The 19781-nt window shown below is 39.8% G+C and overlaps 1 protein-coding gene across 1 annotated transcript in view; it reads right to left on the reverse strand.

Moving 5' to 3' along the window:
- Positions 1-19781, reverse strand: part of PRMT8 (protein arginine methyltransferase 8) — a 145276-nt gene that overhangs the window by 22636 nt on the left and 102859 nt on the right. Inside the window, exon 5 of the mRNA XM_036760686.1 lies at positions 15002-15117. Coding sequence (XP_036616581.1) covers positions 15002-15117 — 116 coding nt within the window. The remainder of the gene's footprint in view (positions 1-15001; positions 15118-19781) is intronic.

Consider the following 19781-nt stretch of genomic DNA (forward strand, 5'->3'; position numbering starts at 1 on the left):
TCTTAGTAAGCTCAGAGATGCCTCTTCTTATGTCAACAAACTCAGATGGAACATTCCTTTCCTCTGTCCATGGCCATTAAGGGTGAAAACCTTGACCACAGACACTATCTTGAATTATGTGACTTTTCCTTATCTTAATATTTTATGGGCATATACTATGTTATGGAATGTTAATGGAAAATTAAACACAGAGATCCTGGGTTGTAATTTCAATTGACACTTTGTCAACTAGCTGACTTATTGTATTTACAATCTATTCCATTAAGGAAAATCCTTGTCTTGTATCGTAATTAACATACATGGGGGTCATAAAAGTGATATAATGCAGGCTGCTGTGTTGGGACTAAAAAAATTGTATTTAAGCTTCCTCATTTCTTTGTTTGGGAAGTCAGACTTAGTCTGGTCCCCATGCATGCCTGTATCCGCTAAGTTTAAAGGGAATGAATAAATAAATGTATAAGTAATATGAATTTTTCTATCACCTAGCTTGTTTGCCTCCTTCAACCAACTTTCAGGATTAACAGGTCTTAACCTAGTAAAGTGCAAACTGCTTTTGGTGTGGGAGTCAGGGGACCTGAGTTGAGTCCAGACAGTGACACTCCTCATCTGAAAACATGAGGGCATCGAATTAAACCTGGCGGAAAACTGAATTCAAATTCAGTCTCAAGCATTTACTAACTGTGTAACCCTGGCCAACTCACTTGATTTTCCCACCTCAGTTTCTTCATCTGTAAAATGCAGATAATACAATCATCCCTTCCACATCGTGGGAGCTAGGGGCATGGCACCCCCATGATCTGGAAAATCCATGTAAATTTTTTTGGCCCTCCCTTCATATCAGAGAAGAAGTCTGAATTTTTTTCTTTTTCTTTTATGGGGTGTTTACAGGGCCTTATTATAAAATTTGGGTTAAGCATTTGGTCATCGGCTCTGCGTTGTCTGCTAGCCTTTGCTTGTCATCTGTGGCTTCCACACAGCTCTCAAAAATTCCCATTTAATTTCCTGTGCTGACTCTTGATACATCGAAACATGCAATGGGAAAAGTCATGACGTGGAAGGGATAACTGTAATAGCACAGACCTCCCAGGGCTATTGCTGGGTGCTGCAGAGGAGAAAGGACTGGATTTGGAGTCAGGAAGACCTGAATTCAAAATTGGCTTCAGATGTGTGACCCTGAGCAAGTTAATGAATCTCTGCTTCAGTTTTCTTGTCTGTAAATGGGGGTTAATAATAGCATGTACCTCCCAGAGTTGTTGTGAGGGTGAAATGAGACAGTATTTTAAAGCATTTTGCAAACTTTAAAGTACTACAGAAATGTTAGCTATGGTTGTTGTAGTGAGGATAAAGTGAGATTTTTGTAAAGCACTTTGCAAACGTTAAATCGTGATAGTTACACAAATGCTAATTATCATTGGCCTTGCTGTTGCTACTGTAAATAGAAAATAAGAGATTTGAAAAGTGTTTGTAAAGCTTAATACACTATATAAATGTTAGCTATTATTATTAGATGATCTCTATAGGGGAGAGCACTAGATTTACAATCCTAAGAACTGAATTCAGATTCTATTCTCTCATTTACATGGACAAGTCAAATGCTTTATATCTCTCCAGGCTTCAGGTCCTCAGCTGTAAAAGGTAGATAATAGCAGTACTAACATAGCTCTCTGATACCTCGTCACTGTGCAGAGATTATCCTGAGTTTGCAAAGAATATTTAAAAAACGTGGCTGATTCTACCAAATTTTAGCTTCAAGCCTGGTTATGTATGACTTGTCAGTTGTCATTATTTTTCCCCCTAAAACCTCCCACACTCCTACCTTCCCTATTACTATAGAGGGCAACATCATCCTTCCAGTCCTTCAGACTCACAACCTAGGAGTTAGCCTGGATTCCTCACTATCTCTCATCCCTCATATCCAAGCTGTTGCCAAGACACATCAATTTCACCTTTGCAACATCCCTCCAATATACCCTCTTCTCTCCTCTGACACTGCCACCACTCTATAGAGTGCAGGCCCTCATCAGCTCCTGTCTCGATTATCATAATATCCCCCTGGTGGGTCTGCCTACCTCAAGTCTCTCCCAACTCCAATCCATCCTTCAGTCATCCACTAAAGTAACTTTCCTAAAGTGCAGATCCAACCATGTCACCCCCTTCTCAGTAAACTCCAATGGTTTCTTGTTGCCTCCAGGAATAAATACAAAACGTTCTGTTTGGCATTCAAAACCCTTTAGAACCTAGCCCCCTCCTACCTTTTCTGTCTTCTTACACCTCACTCCCCATCAAGCACTCTTCAATCCAGTGACACTGGTTTCCTGGCTGTTCCAGAGCAAGATGCTCCATCTCTAGGCTCCAGGCATTTTCTCTGGCTGTCCTCTATGCCTGGAACTCTTCTTCCTCTGCTCAAACCACCAACCTTTCTGACTTCCTTTGGGTTCCAACTAAAACACTACCTTCCACAGGAAGCCTTCCCCAACTCCTCTTAATTCTAGTGCCTTCCTTCTGTATTTCCTATTTGTCAGGTATACAGTGTGCTTAGTATATATGTTTCCATCTTTGCATTAAATTGCAAGCTTCTTGAGGGGAGGGAATGACTTTTGTCTCTTTTTTATCTCTAATGCTTAGTACAATGCCTGGCACATAGTAGGCACTTAATAAATGTTTGTTGATTGATTGTAGTAAAAGTCATTTTGGTCCTCTTTGAGAATGAAGGACAACAACCAACCAATTGATTGATCAAATGTAGTAAAAGTATTTCTGTAAATTTTAACCCATTTATCTTGTGGGCTGAGAACTTGTATTAATCATCTTCCTCCTTTTAGATGAGGAAATATTAATTTTTATATTTGCCTCAGGGTGATGAATTCTGCATTTCATTGACATTGTACAGTTTTCAATTGGATGCCCTCTAGATGCATTATTATCGATTTTACCATGCCAAAAAAATTAAATAGGCGTTCATTCCTCTAAATGTGTTATTGACACTAGGTTTTGACATCAGGATACCAAACAATTTCTTCTTTATTTTTGTTTTTTTTTTTTTGGCAGGGCAGTTGGGGTTAGATGACTTGCCCAAGGTCACACAGCTAGTATATGTGTCAAGTGTCTGAGGCCGCATTGAAACTCAGGTCTTCCTGACTCCAGGGCCAGTGCTCTACTCACTGTGCCACCTAGCTGCCCTCTTACTAACCCCTTTCTTAACATTTATAGCATCTGTTTTCTTCTTAATAGCCTCTTCTAGGAAAACCCGGGCATTTATTCATTGGCTCAACTTCACTTCCAACAAGTCATAGTGACATATACTTGTAATCCCTGTAACTAGGGCCTGCATACCTGTAATTCTTGCTATTGGGGACATATATCTGTAATTCTTGCTGTGGAGGAAGGTTGGTAGATCATTTGAGATCAGGAATTCTGCCCTGCAGTAGGGTTAGTGCCAAACTAAGTCTGATACCAATATGGAGAGCCCTTGGAAGTTGGGGGCCACCAGGCTGCCAAAAGAGGGGTGAAAACAGGTCAGAAAAACAGCAGGTTACAGCTTCCATGCCAATCAATATTAGGATTGGGTTTATGGGTAGCAGCTGCACTTCCAGACTGGGAGAGATAGGGAGATTCAGTCTCAAAAAATAAAAATAATTTTTTAACCTTATATTCAAGTTAAAAACTACAGGATTTGTTCTTCCTTGGAGAATATTTGAACTTTTACACTTTTCAAATAAAAAAAATTCTGTTATGATTGGAGGTTTTCATAAGAGAAGTAGCTACTTTTTAGTGGTGCCATATAACATGATGCCATCCATGTGATTAATATGATGTTTTGGTTTTTGGTAACTCCCCTTGGAGTTCCTGAACTTAGGGGGTTAAATCCCTTAGGAAGTGCAGCAATAGACATGATAAATGGCAGTTTCTAGTGGTCTGGGGAATAGAGGAACAGGTGAGGTCATGGCAAGAAAATGGCCATGGTAGAATGTGAAGCATGATTAGGGTTCATCTTGTGGGAAAAAAATACATTACTTTTTTTTTTCTTTTTGGAGAGGGGAAGACAATGCAATTGGAGTTAAGTGACTTGCCCAAAGTCACACAGCTAGTAAATGTCAAGCATCTGAGACTGGCTTTGAACTCAGGTCCGTCTTGATTCACTGCATCCCCTAGCTGGACCCGATAGCTGTCTATTAGGAAAGATAAAACCAGGTTTGCATTAGAAAGGTAGCTGGTAAAGTACTCTGCTAGTAATCAATGCCCCAGTGTAAAGTGTTTGAGCCAATAATTAAGGATCTTAATCAGGTCCATTGCTTTCCAGTTTTTTTTTTAAATGTTAGAGGTTCAATTAGGTAGCACAGCAGATAGAGTGCTAGGCCTGGAATCAGGAAGACTCATCTTCCTGAGTTCAAATCTGGCCTCAGACACTTACTAGCTATATGATCCTGGACAAGTCACTAAACCCTGTTTGCCTCAGTTTCCTCATCTGCAAAATTAGCTGGAGAAGGAAATGGCAAACCACTCCAGTATCTTTGCCAAGAAAACCTCAAATTGGATTACGAAGAGTCAGACACAACTGAACAAGAGTTTCAACCACCTACTTTGACACCTTTGGGATATCTTCTATTGTTCGTTGTACCCAGTTTCTTAAAACTTTAGTAACTTCACTAAATAACTTCCCTAAGACTGTTTGAATCCCCTATATTAATGGTAGGTAAGTTTTCTATTTTACATTTGATCCAAATTGTGTTTTCATTTTATTAGACTTATATGGATGACCAAAAACTTTCTATATCTTCCTTCTTTGGGGGTGGGGAGGAAAGTTCTCATTCTCTTCTAATTTCTTTGCTTCTCAAATCTCTTTGGCATAGGGGAAACTCCTTGTTCAATGCAGGTTGGCACTTTCTCTGCAATTTATAGTCCCAGAGATTTATCTTAAACATTACAGAGTTAAGTGATTTCCCCAGGGCCACATAGCCAATGTGTCAGGTCTTCCTGGCTCCAATGCCAGCTCTCTAACCACTATACATCACTGCTCCTCCAAAGTCAGTAGTATATTTTTTGATTGATGATGGATTGTTTATGTTCTTTGTGCTACTTTGTCTCCTTGAATCACCTTTACCCTTTGGCTTTCACTTTTAGTTTTGATTAAGGTTATCAAGAATTTCTGATATACTTTGTTTTCTAGATTCTATGCCTTGTTTCTTTTTCACTGCTTTTAACTGGGCCATAAAACATTCAAGTTTTCTATTGTGTGTGCCAGCTAAATATTGATATAGAATTCTAATGTCTTCATGCTGGTCTCCTATCTTTTTTAAATTTTATTTTATTTTTAATTCAAAAACATTTATTTTTTCTTTTTCACTGAGCTGAGGATATCACTGACAAAAAGCAATATGAAGTCCTTGAATATAAATACTAAGATTTATTTTTAATTTTGTTATGATGTAATATGGGCACACTGCACAGTGGACAGAGTATGGCCTGGAGTCAAGAAGATCTGAGTTCAAATACAGTCTTAGATACTCGCTAGTTCTATGACCCCAGTCAAATCATTTGACTTCTGTTTGCCTCAGTTTTCTCAACTGAAAAATGGAAATAATAACGGCACCTGCTTTACAGGGTTTTTGTGAGGATCACATGGAATAATATTTTTAAGTGCTTAGCATAGTGCCCAGAGCTTAATAAATGCTTGTTTTCTTCCCTCCTTTCTTCCTATTCAGCTCTTGACTTTTTATCAGAAATACTTAAAGACTTCTCTATTGCACTTAAGATCCATTATTCCCCTATAAGATTAAACTCAGCTTTCCTTTTTTGTTTAGGGGGGAAGGCCAGGCAATTAGGGTTAAGTGACTTGCCCAAGGTCACACAGTATACTCAGCTTTTCAAAGTATGTTGTTCTTGGTTGGAAACCTATCTCATTTGCCTTTTGGAAGGTTGTATTCCAAGATCTCCTCTAGTTATTCTTACAAGCTACCAGGTTTTATGTGATCCTTATCTTGGTACTTGAACTGCTTCTTTCTTGATGTTTGTAGTGATTTCTTCTTTATCATGAGAACTCTGAATTTTGGCTATAACATTCCTGAGACTTATCCTTTTTTAAGACAAAGGGTTAAGGAAACAAGAAGTCACCATGCTATGTAGAAAGGATGCTGAGACTTAGAAGATCTGAGTTAAAATTATGGCTCCGCTATTGATTAGTCCTTGACCAAATCATTTCCCTTCTTTGAGCCTCAGTTTCCTAATCTGTAAAATGCTGGGATCAAACAACATGGTCTTCCAGGTTCCATCCAGTTTTAACATTCTAAAAGTCCATGAAACAACAGCTACTCATTTCAAGAGTAAGGTTCTAATCCTTTTCCCTGGAAAACCCCATCTTCTCTCACATTTGGGGAGCTTGCCTTATCTTTACATAGACGGAGATGTGACCTGGAAGGGCTAAGGATCTTTCTAGATCTTTCTTATTTCCTTGTCTTAGCTAAAGAGCCAATCACATCTCTGTCATCTGCCAAGTACCTGGCACATGAATCACTATTATGAATGGGTTCTGGGCAGGAGTTGAAAGAGGGTAAGGAATCACTACAACATGTACTGATTCAACTATTCTGTAGAGCAATTTGGAACTATAGCCAAAGGGCCATAAAACCATGCATAGCCTTTGACCAAGTTATACCACTGCTAGTTCTATATCCCAAAGAGATTTTTAAAAAGGAAAAGGACCTATATGTACAAAAATATTTATAGCAGCTCTTTTAGTGGTAGCAAAGAATTGGAAATTGAAGGGATATCCACTGGGGAATGGCTGAACCAATTGTATATGATTGTGATGGAATACTATTGTGATATAAGGAATGACAGGATGCTTTCAGAAATACCTGGGAAGATTTACATGAACTGATGCAAAGTGAAATGAGCAGAACCAGAAGGATATTGTATGCAGTAACAATATTGTATGATGATCAACAGTGAATGACTTAGCTATTCTCAGCAAACAATGATCCAAGACAGTTCAGAAGGAATTACGATTAAAAATGCTATCCATCTCCAGAGAAAGAACTGATGGAGTCTGAATGAAGATTAAAGCAAACTTTTTAACTTAATTTTCACACCATGACTAACATGGAAATATGCTGTGCATGACTTCACATGTATAACTTATATCCAATTATTTGCCTTTTCAATGGGGAGGAGAGAGAGAATTTGGAACTCAAAAAAGTTTTTAAATGAATATCAAAAATTGTTTCTATATGTAATTGGGGGGAAAGAAAATATTAACTTAAACAAAAGGAATCACAACAACAAAGATAAATGTTCAGTAGGGGGCCCGGGGATAAGCTCAACTTAGGGAGAGAAATATCTGAGCAACTCTTCAGCAGGTAAAGGGTGATAAGAACTGAGGATGCTTTGACCTTCAGGGCACCAGTATTCAGCAGCGTCTCATTAGAGATCCTAGATCAGAAAGTCACAGAGAGTAGTCCTGGTCCACTCTGTGGTAACCCATTAAAAATGAAACCAAGCAGAGAAAAAACAAAGATTCCAAAAGCAGTGGGGGGAAAAGGATAGAACTTTCAGCTCCAACTGGGAAATGAAGAACTAATAGATATAACAATTTCAGCAGGAAGGAGTAAAAATCAATTTTGCATGAGGAACAAATGTAATTGAAAGACTTCACAATGTACCATTCTTAGGTGAATGATGCTTACCAACTATTTGCCAGCTCTAGTCAAAACAGGAAAAAAACTTATAAGTGTCTTACAATGTAGCAGGAGAGATTTAAGTTAGGCATAAAGAAGAACTTCCCACCTGCCCAGTGGGTCAAATATTAGGAACAGGTAACTGAAGGGTCTGTGCACTTTCTATTCCTTTCTATTCCTTCTATTTCTTTAAGACTAAGCCAGGCAGCACTCCCAAAGAGATCAAAGAAAAGGGAAAAGCTACTAGGTGTACAAAACACTTAAAGCAGCTCTTTTTGTGGTGGCAAAGAACTGGAACCTGAGGGAGTCTGCCTCAACTGAGGAATGGCTGAGCAAATTAGAGATTTGAATATAACAGAAAACTGTTACACTATGGGAAATGATAAAGAGGATCATTTCAAAGAAACCTGGGAAGATTTGTAGGACTGATGATGCCAAGTGAAGTGAGCAAAGCCAGGAAAATAATTTACAGTAATAATAATTTAGTAAAAATAAATAAGACTTAAGAATTCTTATCAACCATTACTCCAAAGGACCAATAAGGAAGAAATCTATCTCTATCTTGACAGCAAGGCAATGGATCCAAGATGTGGAAGGAGACACATTTGTGGACATAGCCACTGCGGGAGTCTGTTTTACTTGACTATGCAATTTTGTAAAACGTCTAGCCAGGGCACATATAGTAGGCACAATATAAATACTGATTCCCTTCTCCTTCCTTATGTTCAATCAACTCCCATTTTTGATAAATTCTTCTAAGTTCATAGATTTAGAATTGGACAGAACCTTAGAAACCATCCAGCACAACCTCTTCATTTTACATATGAAGAAAGAGGTTCAGAGCATCATGACAGGTAAGTGTCAGGCAGCTAGGGGCCACAGTGGATAGAGCACTTGACAAGGAGTCAGGAAGGCTTGAGTTTAAATCTGGCCTCGGACGCTAGCTGTATAACCTTGAGAAACTCCCTTAATCTCTGTTTGCCTCAGTTTCCTCGTCTGTAAAATGAATAATATCTGTACTATGATATTATTACATATGTCAATATGAAATATTACAGATAATAATCTGAAATATTAACAGCACCTAGCCCCCAAGGATGTTATGAGGGTAAAATGAGGTAACATTGGCAAAGCACTATATAAATGTATATAAATATATAAAACTACTACTGTGACTTGCCCAAGTTACACAGGTCATAAGTAAGAGGTGAGATGCAAACTCAGTTTTCCTCTCTGCCATTCTCACTGTCGTAGCCATAGCTCATCATCACCTCTCACCTGTCCAAACCATGGTGACTGGTCTCCACCTCTAGCTGCTCCCATCTCCAATCCATCCTATGTGTAGCTTCCAGAGTAACTTTCCTAGTGGACAGCTCTGCCCAGAGCTCATCAATGGCTCCCCTTAGCCTGCTGAATAGTCATCCCGCTTGCCTGCCATTAAAGGCCCTCTACAACCTGTTGCTTCCATACATTGCCAGTCTCCTCTCCCATCCATAACTGCTATTCTATCCGAGGTGGACTATTCAATGCTCCAGGAACATTGAATCTTAGGTCTGATATTTAATCCCTTTATGACATTGGGCAAGTCTCTGGGCCTCAGTGGAATTGGCTGTAAATGCTTAGTCTGTTTAAGACCCTTTAGCATCAAAGCTCCCCCTTTGAGCCTGTGATATTTCTGTGCTTTATACGTTTCTACTTCCATACCTCTGCTAATGCTTTTCATTTCTAATGGAATATCCCAGCCTCACATTGTCTTCGCTCCATCTTCATATGGACCCTAGAAGCATAAGTATTATAATACAGAGAGTTTTCAGTGTGGTGCAATGAAAGGAGCTCTGGACCTAGATCCAAGAATGATGTTCAGTCCTTTTTTTAGTCATGCCCATTTGGGGTTTTCTTAGCAAAGATACTGCAGTGGTTTGCCATTTCCTTCTCCAGTTCATTTTACAGATGAGGAAACTGAGGCAAACAGCATTAAGTGACTTGCCCAGGGTCACACAGCTAGTCAGAGTCTGAATCCAGATTTTAACTCAGGTCTTCCTGACTCCAGGCCCAATGCTCCTAGATGTGCCATCCAGCTGCCCCAGATCCAAAGAACCTGGGCTTCTATCTTGTTTCTGCTACCTACAACTATCTGCGTAAACTGAACCAAGTTACCTCCTTTCCCTGCCCTCCTTTTCCTAATTTGTAAAATGAAGGGGTTGAAATAGATGACTGTTAAGGCCTTTTTCAGCTTTAAATCCTATGACCCTTTTTGGAATCCAAGGATCTGAGGCAGAGCCAGATTCCTTTGACTCCCAGGTCTCCTCCTGGGAGGAATAAGAACTTCTCTGGCCTCTCAGAGAACTCAGAGGCTTCTGAGAGGGCAGCCCCCAGGTGACTTAATGCTTCATCAGCATAAATTAAACAGAACAGCCTTGGCCTTTCTTGGCCTCCACTAAGTAATGTTACAAATGGATGTGTCCCAGCATGTCTGGTCAAAACACAGGCTTAATTATACTAAAGGTTAATGCACCAAAAACATTAATAGCATGAAAATAACAATTAAGGGTGTGTGAATAAGGGCAAATATTTTCCTAGCCCATCAGCAAGACAAAAAATTACTTAGCACATTTCTGACAGCTGAATAGGAGATTTTAATGGGAGGTGGTTTTAAACCCCCAAACAAACCAGCTGATCTCTATCCTGTCTTATTGTAGTAAACCAATAAAGAAAAAAATGGCGGCAGGTAGGGATGAGAAGAGAAAGGAGGGGAAGGACTTAATCATTGTCTTCAAATCTTATAATCCAATAAGAGTTTTGGAAAATTTGGCATAAGGTTTTAAAATCTCTGAAAGTTTCTTTGATTCAAGTTGTTTAGAATGTCCTTGAATATACCTGGGTGAGTTTATCTACTTCAATGTAACCAAGGGAGGAGATTTTTCCAATGTCTGTCTCACACAATGGTAGTACAGCTCTAGGTAGTACAGTCCACTGGATTTGGAGATGGAAGATCTGGGTTCTAAGTCTGGCTCTGCTACTTACTTAGTGTAACTTTGGGCAAAGTCCCTTAACCAATCTGGGTCTGTTTCCTCATTTTTAAAATGGGGTTGGGGGAGGTGAACCTTGAAAGGTCCCTTCCAATTCTCAATCCATGATCTTTTAAGTCTATGATCTGTATTCCTTGTGAGGCATCATGCCAAATTGGAGAGATTAATTGGATTTGGAAATAAAAGACCCATATTTGAAACTTGATTCTGCTATTTAATACCTGTGTAATCTTAAGGAAATCTATGCTTAGGTTTCCTTAACTCTTAAGATAATGGAGTTGATCTAGATAATCGCCAAGGGACCCATTAGTCCTAAAATCCTATGATGGTGGCTGGGCTATTTCCTCAGGTGATCAGTCCAGGAAGATGCTGACCCTTCATCTTTAAGCTGCCGGGACCTTTTGTTGCTGAGCCACCAGAGATACCATAGAGGGTCTCGGTAAGACTCTTGTGGTCTTTTTATTCTTCTATTGAGTGACAAAATTTCTGTTGATCTTAAGCCATTGTTTAAAAATTTTATTTATGACATATATGTTTTGGTATTGATTTATATTTAGTTAGTTTTATTTTTATATAAATGATAGAATCATAGTCTTTCAACTAGAATGGACCTTCCCATCCTTTATAAATGAACACCCAAAGTCAGGTAGAAAATGGCAAAACCAGGATCAAAACCCATCTCTTCTGACGCCAATACAGTGTTCTTTGCACTGACTTCACTGTTTAAATAGAGAAGCCTCATCAGTCTAGAAGAGAGTCAAGTTTTTCCAAGACTGTGCCAATGGAATTCGAGCCCTAGAAGGTTCTACCAGGCTTTGAATATAGTCCCAGGGATGGATTGACTGTCTATTGTCTAAGAACCAGCCCTCCTACATTTGAAGAGGCCACCACCAGAGGACTGGCTACCAAGTGATTCATTTGGAAAGCCTCCATAACTCATGACATGCATCCATGGAGGAAAGGCAGGCATTGGGCCTGCACACATGAAGATAATACCTGAGTAGGGAAGTTCCATATAGCTAAGTAACAGGACACAAGACTTGGGTATAGAAGTTCTGTATTTGGGTCCCAGTTCTATCACTTACTATCATGTCTGCTCATCTAATGCATTATATGGTGTTTCTTGAGCTTTCTGTAGGATTTATCCTTATCCTTACTCTGTATCCCATTGAAGTCAATGGTGGACCAATCCATTTAGCAAATTCACCAAAAGAGAATTCATTCACCTCCTCTAAGCCTAGATTTCCTCACCTGTAAAATTGTGATAATGATATTTGTACTGCTTACCTCACAGAATGGTTGTATAGCTCAAATGTGATAATGTGTGTGAAGTGCTATAAAGGGGGTTGTTGTTATTATCAATCTAAATGATTTGCACTATGGGAGGATTTGTTGTTGTGTTTTTTCCTGAAAGTCTTCTTTTTTTTTAACTCCCCTCCTCCCACTGAAGCAAACCTGTGATTTCCTTGTTGTAGAGAATTTCCAGTGAGAAAGATTCCTCTTTCCTCTACCAGTACAGACCTGAAACTAATGATCTTAAATTGGATGTTCTTAACTTTTGGGGGGCATTATAGACCCCTTTGGCAATCTAGTGAAGCCTGAGGACTAAGAATAATGCTTTTAAACAATTAGATCCAGAGAATTATAAAAGAAATTAAATATATATTGAAATACAGTTAATACTATATTAAGAAAAATTCACAGATCCCCCCCCCAAAAAATGTATCCACAGACCCCCTAGGTCTGTTAAGAGACCCTATCTTAGAAAATTATCTGAGGCACTGAGAAATTAAGTGACTGGTCAAGGGTCACAAAGCTACAGTGAGTCAGTGGTGGTACCTGAGCCCAAGCCTTCATGACTCCCAGACCAGCTAGCTCTCAACTTTACCATGACACCTTTCACACTGGGTTTAATCCAAAGAAAATATGAATTCCCACTAATCTGAGAAAGAAACAACTAAGCCGTCTGCGTAGTGCATTTCTAAGACATTAACCACTCATCCTTAAGGCCCTGTCACTTTTTTTTATCTCAAGTACCTCTGAGAAATCTTCAAATTATCCTGCTCATGCCTTTATTCTACATTTTAAGAAGGAAGTTGGACATCTGCAAGAAACTAAGATGTAACATCTGTAGTTCAACAATAAGAAAGCTTAGAAGAGCTGTTTTAAGAGGGATGCTAACCAGTTCTTCTCTACCTCCAGAGAGGCCTGAACCAGAGAAAATAGGCTCTATTTATACCAAGAGTTATTTAGCATGAATATGGAGAATTTCACAAGGGTAAGAAATATTTATTCCCTATCCAAATTTTAGAATTAGAATAAATTCTAAAACTGATTAAGTTATAATGTAATTAATTAATGGAATAGTTTGTAAACACTTCAAAAGGAAATGATCATCATAAACTGATAGGGCTTTATCAAGAACAAATAGATCTAAATTGTACTAAATGATTCCAAGGGTCCCTATTCCTTTGAGATTCTATGAGGGCCACCAAGAAAAAGTATAGGATTTCTCTGCCTGGAGACTTTTAACAATAACAATGATAATAATTACCATTATTATTATTCCTCCCTACCTGGACTGGACTGAGGGACAGGGGCATTACAATACCTATCTCAGCTTTCCCCTGTTTGGGGAATCTTTGAACTCTTCCCCCTTCAAGAAGCAGAAATATTCTCTTTACTTAATGTGATATCTATCCAATGACGATCCACATATGACTTGACCGAAGTTCTCAAAGACAAGCATAACTCTTCAGAGATGGAGGGAGCAATGTGGTATAGTGAGCAAAACCACTGGTCTAGGAGTCAAGAGACTTGGTGGTAGATTCCAGCTTAATTACACAGTAGCTTTGTGACCTTAGACCTATCCTGGCTTCAGTTTCTTCACTAGGACTAGATGATCTCTAGTACTGACCCCCACCCCGACTCATCTTTAGCACTCTTTGCTTCTAAGTTGTTCCAAGTGCCTCTAATATGACTCATTCTGTCCTAGGTTAGAGAGACCTTGGTAAACTAACTTCCTAACATTGACCCTCTTATAGAATCTGAGAATGTTGGTGTTGGTCAGATCCTCAGAGATCACATAGTCCAACCAATGCTTAAGCATGAATCCCCTCTACAATATCCCTACCATCTTGTCATCCAATCATCATTTGAAGACCTCTAGATAGGGGAATGTTGGAGACAGCTTCTATTGCTCACAAGAGTTGATTTGTTAAATTTTCAGTGTTAAGTATCTATACCTCAGAAATCAAGAGACACTACAAATTAGGGCTGGATTTATTGTCTTGTTTATTGTCTAGATCTAAGAAAGTGAGGGATAAAAATGTAGATAATGCAGATTACACTTAAAAGTGTGTTGTGCCTACCTTTTTTTTCTAGAGTAACAGTTATTAGATATTTACCAGCTGCTTTCAGGAACAAGGAGCTCACTACCCCTCTCCCTCCTTCTCCAAGGAACCCATTTGTACTTTTGGACTCTTTGAATTACATCAAGCTGATATCTGTTTCTGTAACTTCTTCCAATTATGCATAGTTCTACCCTCTGAGACCAAATTGATCAAGTAGAATCCCTCTTCCATATGACATTCTTTCCTCCCCTTGCCCCTCCCCTAGAAGCCCCAGGCCCACCACACCATCATGGAGTCTGATTCTCAATAGACCGGAAAAAACAATTCTGTTCACTCCTTCTTTGATAGAAATACTTCCTGGCTCATCAGTCATTAACAGCAAGGGAGTCTGGAAACATATTGAGCATCAGAAGGCTAGAGCAGCTGTAACCCAAGGAGCTCAAAGCGTGGCACACCCCTCTGTTATTCCTGAGAGGCTGGGCACAAAGTCAGCATAAAATAAATACTGGTCAATTGTTTGAGGCATTGGGCTATAGTGTTAGATGTGGAATCAGAAGGACAAAGATTAAATCCAATCTCTGCTACTGTGTGATGCCAAGCAAATCAATTCAATTCTCTAGGGCTTAGCTCTCTGAGCTGTAAAGTGAAGGGGGTGTGCTAGGTCATCTCTAAATTCCTTTTTTAATCTCAAGGTCTTAGAATTCTAAAGGGCCAAGAATTATCCACTATAATTTATAGAGTTGGGGATAACTTGAGGATTTAAGAAACTGGGGTCATTTGGAGAGCTCAGCTCTAAACATGTTTCTTTTCTTTTTCTGTCCAGATGGCCCCCTCAAAGCCCAGTCCTGACGACTTAGCTCTTCAAATCAAACTCCCTTTCCAGGATAGCATAACTGGATCCCTAAGACAATTCTAGCCCAATCAGGACATTTATGAGTTACCAGACCTTTATTAAACAGGCATTGGTCACCACTTGCTTTGGGTCGACAATGTCCACCAGGGGTTCTCTCATGGCGACGTCCCGGATACAGGTCATGTCAAAGCCGTACACGTTCTCCCACCCTGTTGGAGCAGAGAGAAGCGTCAGAGGTCAGGTAGCCTGGCAGCAGGATTGGGAGCTTGGTTTACTTTTCCTGACTAGCCAGAAGTGTAAGCAGAATATATGCTTTCTGCTACAAGTGACGCAGAGAGGGTATGGAGTTTCCTAATTCAATCAGTAGTCAATAAGCATGTATTAAGCACCTACTGTGCTCCAGGTACGGCGCTCAGCCCTATGGATGTAAAGAAAGTAGAAAAGAGACCCTGTTCTCGAGGAGCTCATGGCCTAATAGGGGAGAAAGCATGCTAACAACTATGTACAAACAAGATATATGTAAGGTAAATTGAGGACAGTCTCAGAGGAAAGGAACCAAGATTAAGAACTGCGAAAGGTTTCTGGTATAAGTTGGGATTTTAGCTGAGATTTGAGGAAGGCAGAGAAGATAGAAGGAGGAGGGAGATCATTCTAGGCAGGGGGGACAGCCAATAAACATGCTTAGTTGGGAGATGTAGTGCCATGTTCGAGGAACAGCAAGGAGGCCAGTATCACTTGACCCTAGAGTACATGGAGGGCAGTAAGGTATAAGAAGAAAGGAAAGATAAGAAGGGGCCAAAGCAGTGTTTCAACCTACACCTTCTGCTCTAGCTGGGAGTGGTTTCCTCAATGTCTCCACGTGTACCCTGATCCCAGAGGATCCATGGTGTGAGAGAAAGAGGGAGGCTCTTGGAACTGTGTTCTAGTTCAGGCTCCAACATTGTATGATCCCATATAAATCATTTTCCTCAACTACAAAATGGGGGTAATTACTGTTGTAAAGAAAATTCCTTATAAGTCTTGAGGTGCCTTAAAAATAAGTGCAAGAAAAGTCACTTCACCTGCAGGGCCTCAAGTCCTTTATTTGAAAAATGGGAATAATGATCCTGAATCTCACAGAGTTGTGAGAATAAAATAAATGAATGAACAAAATTGATGGATGTGTATGTATAAGGCATTATAAGAATGTAAGGAATCTTGTTATTCCTACCTCCAAACCTTTGCTCATGCTGTTTCCCTTGCCTAAATCCCCACCCCCACCCCCTACATTCTTTCTAAACCCTATACATACACCAGAGCCTATATGCTCCATGGCACCTTTCTCAACTTCTGTGAGCAAGGGATCTTTGTTTATTCAACTCAACAAAACATGTAAAGTACCTGTTACTGTCGTGTACTAAGTACTGGGTTAGAGTTCTATTGATACAAAGACAAACTAGTCCTTGTCCTCTGGGAGCTTACTTGCTATTGGGAGGGGGGAGACAAAATGTTCAAAGTAGAGTTACCTGTACAACAGGTAAATAAATGCAATGCACTTTAAGGTCAACAACTGGGGGAGACAACAGGAAAAAGCTTTATGAAGTGAGTGGCATTTAAGTTTAGCCTTAAATTAAGGTAAAGATACTGAGAAATAGATTCCAAGCCCGAGGGACAGCCTGTACTAACAAAAACAGGACATGTAATGCCAAGGAACAGCTATGAGGTTGGCTGCAGGGAAGGAATAATATGAAATAAATCTGGAAAGAAGTTGGAACCAGATTTGAGGGGTGGGGTGGAGGCTTTGAATGCTGTACAAAGGACTCCGATTTTTATCCTATAAAGAACTGAAAATTTTTGAGCAGGGGAGCAATTTGGTCTGATCTGTACCTTAGGAAGATTATTCTGGAAGTTGGGTGGGAGGTGCATTGGGGAAGGGTTGGACCAGAAGGAAGGAAGACTACAAAGGAAAGAGGCTAATACAATACCATGATCAGTCAAACTAGCAAGTGGTTATTGAACTCACTATGTTACAGTAGGATCTTGAGTCAAAAACAAAAGCCAAATAATCCCTGCCTTCAAGGAATTTGCATTCTAAAAGGCAAGACAGTGTATAGATATCTAAGTGTACACAAAACACTTAAAGCAGATACAAGTTAACATTGAAGAGGAAACCAATAGCAAACATGGCAGCCAGAAGAGGCTTCATAGACAAAGGAGTCACTTAGCTCAGCTTTGATTATTAGGATTCCAAAAGGTGGAGAAGAGAAGGAAGAGCATTCCAGGCAAGGGGAGCAGTCAGTACCAAGGCACACAGATGGAAGTGACAAGTCAGGAAAGTAGCTTAGGAGGTTACTCCAATAGTCTAGGACAGATATTGTGAGGATTTAAACTAGGATGTGAGTACAAGGCAACTAGGTGGCAAAGTGGATAGAGTACCGGGCCTGGAGTCAGGAAGATTCATCTTTCTGAGTTCAAATCTGACCTCAGACTCTGACTAGCTGTCACTTAACCCTGTTTGCCTCAGTTTCCTTATCTGTAAAATGAGCTAGAGTAGGAAATGGCAAACCATTCCAGTATCTTAGGCAAGAAAACACCAAATGGGGTCAGGAAGAATCAGATACAACTGAACAACAATGAATGCAGGGGAGGAGGTGTATGCTAATGATGTTGTAGAAACAGAAATGACAAGATATAGCAACTAATTAGATTTGTGGGGTGGGTGAGATTGAGAAATCAAGGATAACACTAAGGTTGCAAACCTGAGCGACTCAAAGAATAGTAGTGGTAATAGGACAGCTTTGAAGAGGGGTGGGTTTGAGGGGAATCTAATGTTTTGGACATGTTAAGTTTGAGATATCTATATCCGATTCAAAATATCCAATAAGTGATTGTGTATATAGGACTGTAGCATAGAAGAGGGATGGGCCTGGATATATAGATCTAGGAATCATCTGCATAGAGGTAATTGAACCCACGAGGGCTGATGAGTTCACCAAGAGCAAGAATATAAAGAGGAAACTCCCCCCCTTCGTTCTAATTCTTCTATACAACATGACTAATGTGAAAATATGTTTAATAGGAATGTATATGTAGAACCTATATTGGATTGCATGTTGTCTTGGGGAGGCAGAAGGGAGGGAGGGGGAGAAAATTTAAAACTTATGGAAGTGAATGTTGCAAATTAAAAATAAATTAATTTATATATACATACATATATACATATATGATATATGTATATATACATATCTATCTATATCTATTGATCTCTATATCTATATACATATCTATATCTAATCTATATCTATATGTCTATATCTATCTATCATATCTATATCTATATATAACATAAAGAGGAAAGAGGACAGAAGGGGAAAGAAGGGGACCCAAGACAGTCTTAGTGTATACTCAAAGTTAGTCATCACGACACTGGTGATGATCCAGCAAAGGAGATGAAAAGGAGCAGTCAGATAGGAGGAGAAATAAGAGAGAACAGTGTTGCAGAAATCCAGAGAGGAGGGAGTATTCTGACTGGGGTGAGGAGGGTGGAGGGAGGGAAGGACTCATCAATTAAGGAAGTGTTAAGGGTTTGCCTTGCTTCAGTGAGTGCCTGGTTGAGATTTGATTATATAAATATCCAAAGGCCCCAGCCAGAATAGTTTCATTACTCCCTTCAGCCTTATACAGCAGCATGGAAATAGCAGCAGAGCAGGCAGATGGTGAGAGCAAGCAAGGCACGGAGTCTGCTAAGATGTGAGCAAGGTTAGGACAAAGAAGACCAAGATTCCATAGTAGAGCACAAAGTTGAGTAATATTGGTTCACTAAGATGAAGAATAGGTTTAGGGAGAGGTGGAATGATAGAGATTCTGATCAGAACAAGGAATTTCAGAGTTCTTGCTTGATCACGGACAATAGTGGGTGATGGCAGGATCAAGGTGGGACCATTCCTCTCTGTAGTTGGGGTAAATTGGAGGAGGAAGTCATTAGGATTGAGTAGACTGAGGAACCAGAAGGTTGGAGGATTTTAGGGAACATGAAAATGTATGTCTAAATTTCCTAATATCAGGGCAGGAGTTGGGGTAGAGAGGAAGTTAGTGAGCCATACAGCAAAAGGGAAGGAGACTGTCTTGGGAATTAGTAGATAATAGCTTCTGCAATCTGGACTGGGAGATATATTTTGATAGGATGAACCTCAAAGGAGGAGAGGTTGATGAAAGATAGCAATAGTGGAACAATCTGAAAATAGCAATAAGGAGATGAGATCACTAAGAGAAAGTACAGAAGGAAGAATGGCCCAGGACAGAGTCTATAGTGGTACCCAAGTGAAAAGTACAGGAGCAGATCCAATAAGAGAGATTGAGAAGTGGTCATGTATGTACAAAAGGAACCTGGAAAGAACAATGTCACAGATGCCAAAGGAGGAGAGGGTATCCAGGAGGGATTGATTGACAATGCCAAAAAGCTGTACAAAGTTCAAATAGGATAAAGACAGAGAAAATCAAACTTAGAAGGTATGAAGTCAGTGGTAAGCTTGAGAGAGCAGTTTCATTTGATGGGTGGGTCCAGAAACCAGATTGGAAGAGGTTGGGAAGTGAGTAGTGGGAGGTGAAGAAGTGAAAACAGCAAGCCTCAATGACTTCTTTTTTAGTTTGGCAATAAAAAGAAGAAACAATGTAATGTGACAGTTTGAAGGAATGATAGGCTCTAGTGAAGGTTATTTTAAGGGTGAAGGAGTCCTGAAATATTTTCAGGCAACAGATGACAGTGGGTAAAGAACTGGCAGATAAGGAGAAATTGAAGGGAAGGGGGTGTGTGTGAGAGAGAGACAGAGAGAAACGGAGACAGAGAAAGATGGAAATAGAGAGATGGGGGGAGAGAGAAGGAGAGGGGAGGGGG

Source organism: Trichosurus vulpecula, chromosome 5 (assembly GCF_011100635.1).
Source record: "Trichosurus vulpecula isolate mTriVul1 chromosome 5, mTriVul1.pri, whole genome shotgun sequence".
Lineage (NCBI taxonomy): Eukaryota > Metazoa > Chordata > Mammalia > Diprotodontia > Phalangeridae > Trichosurus > Trichosurus vulpecula.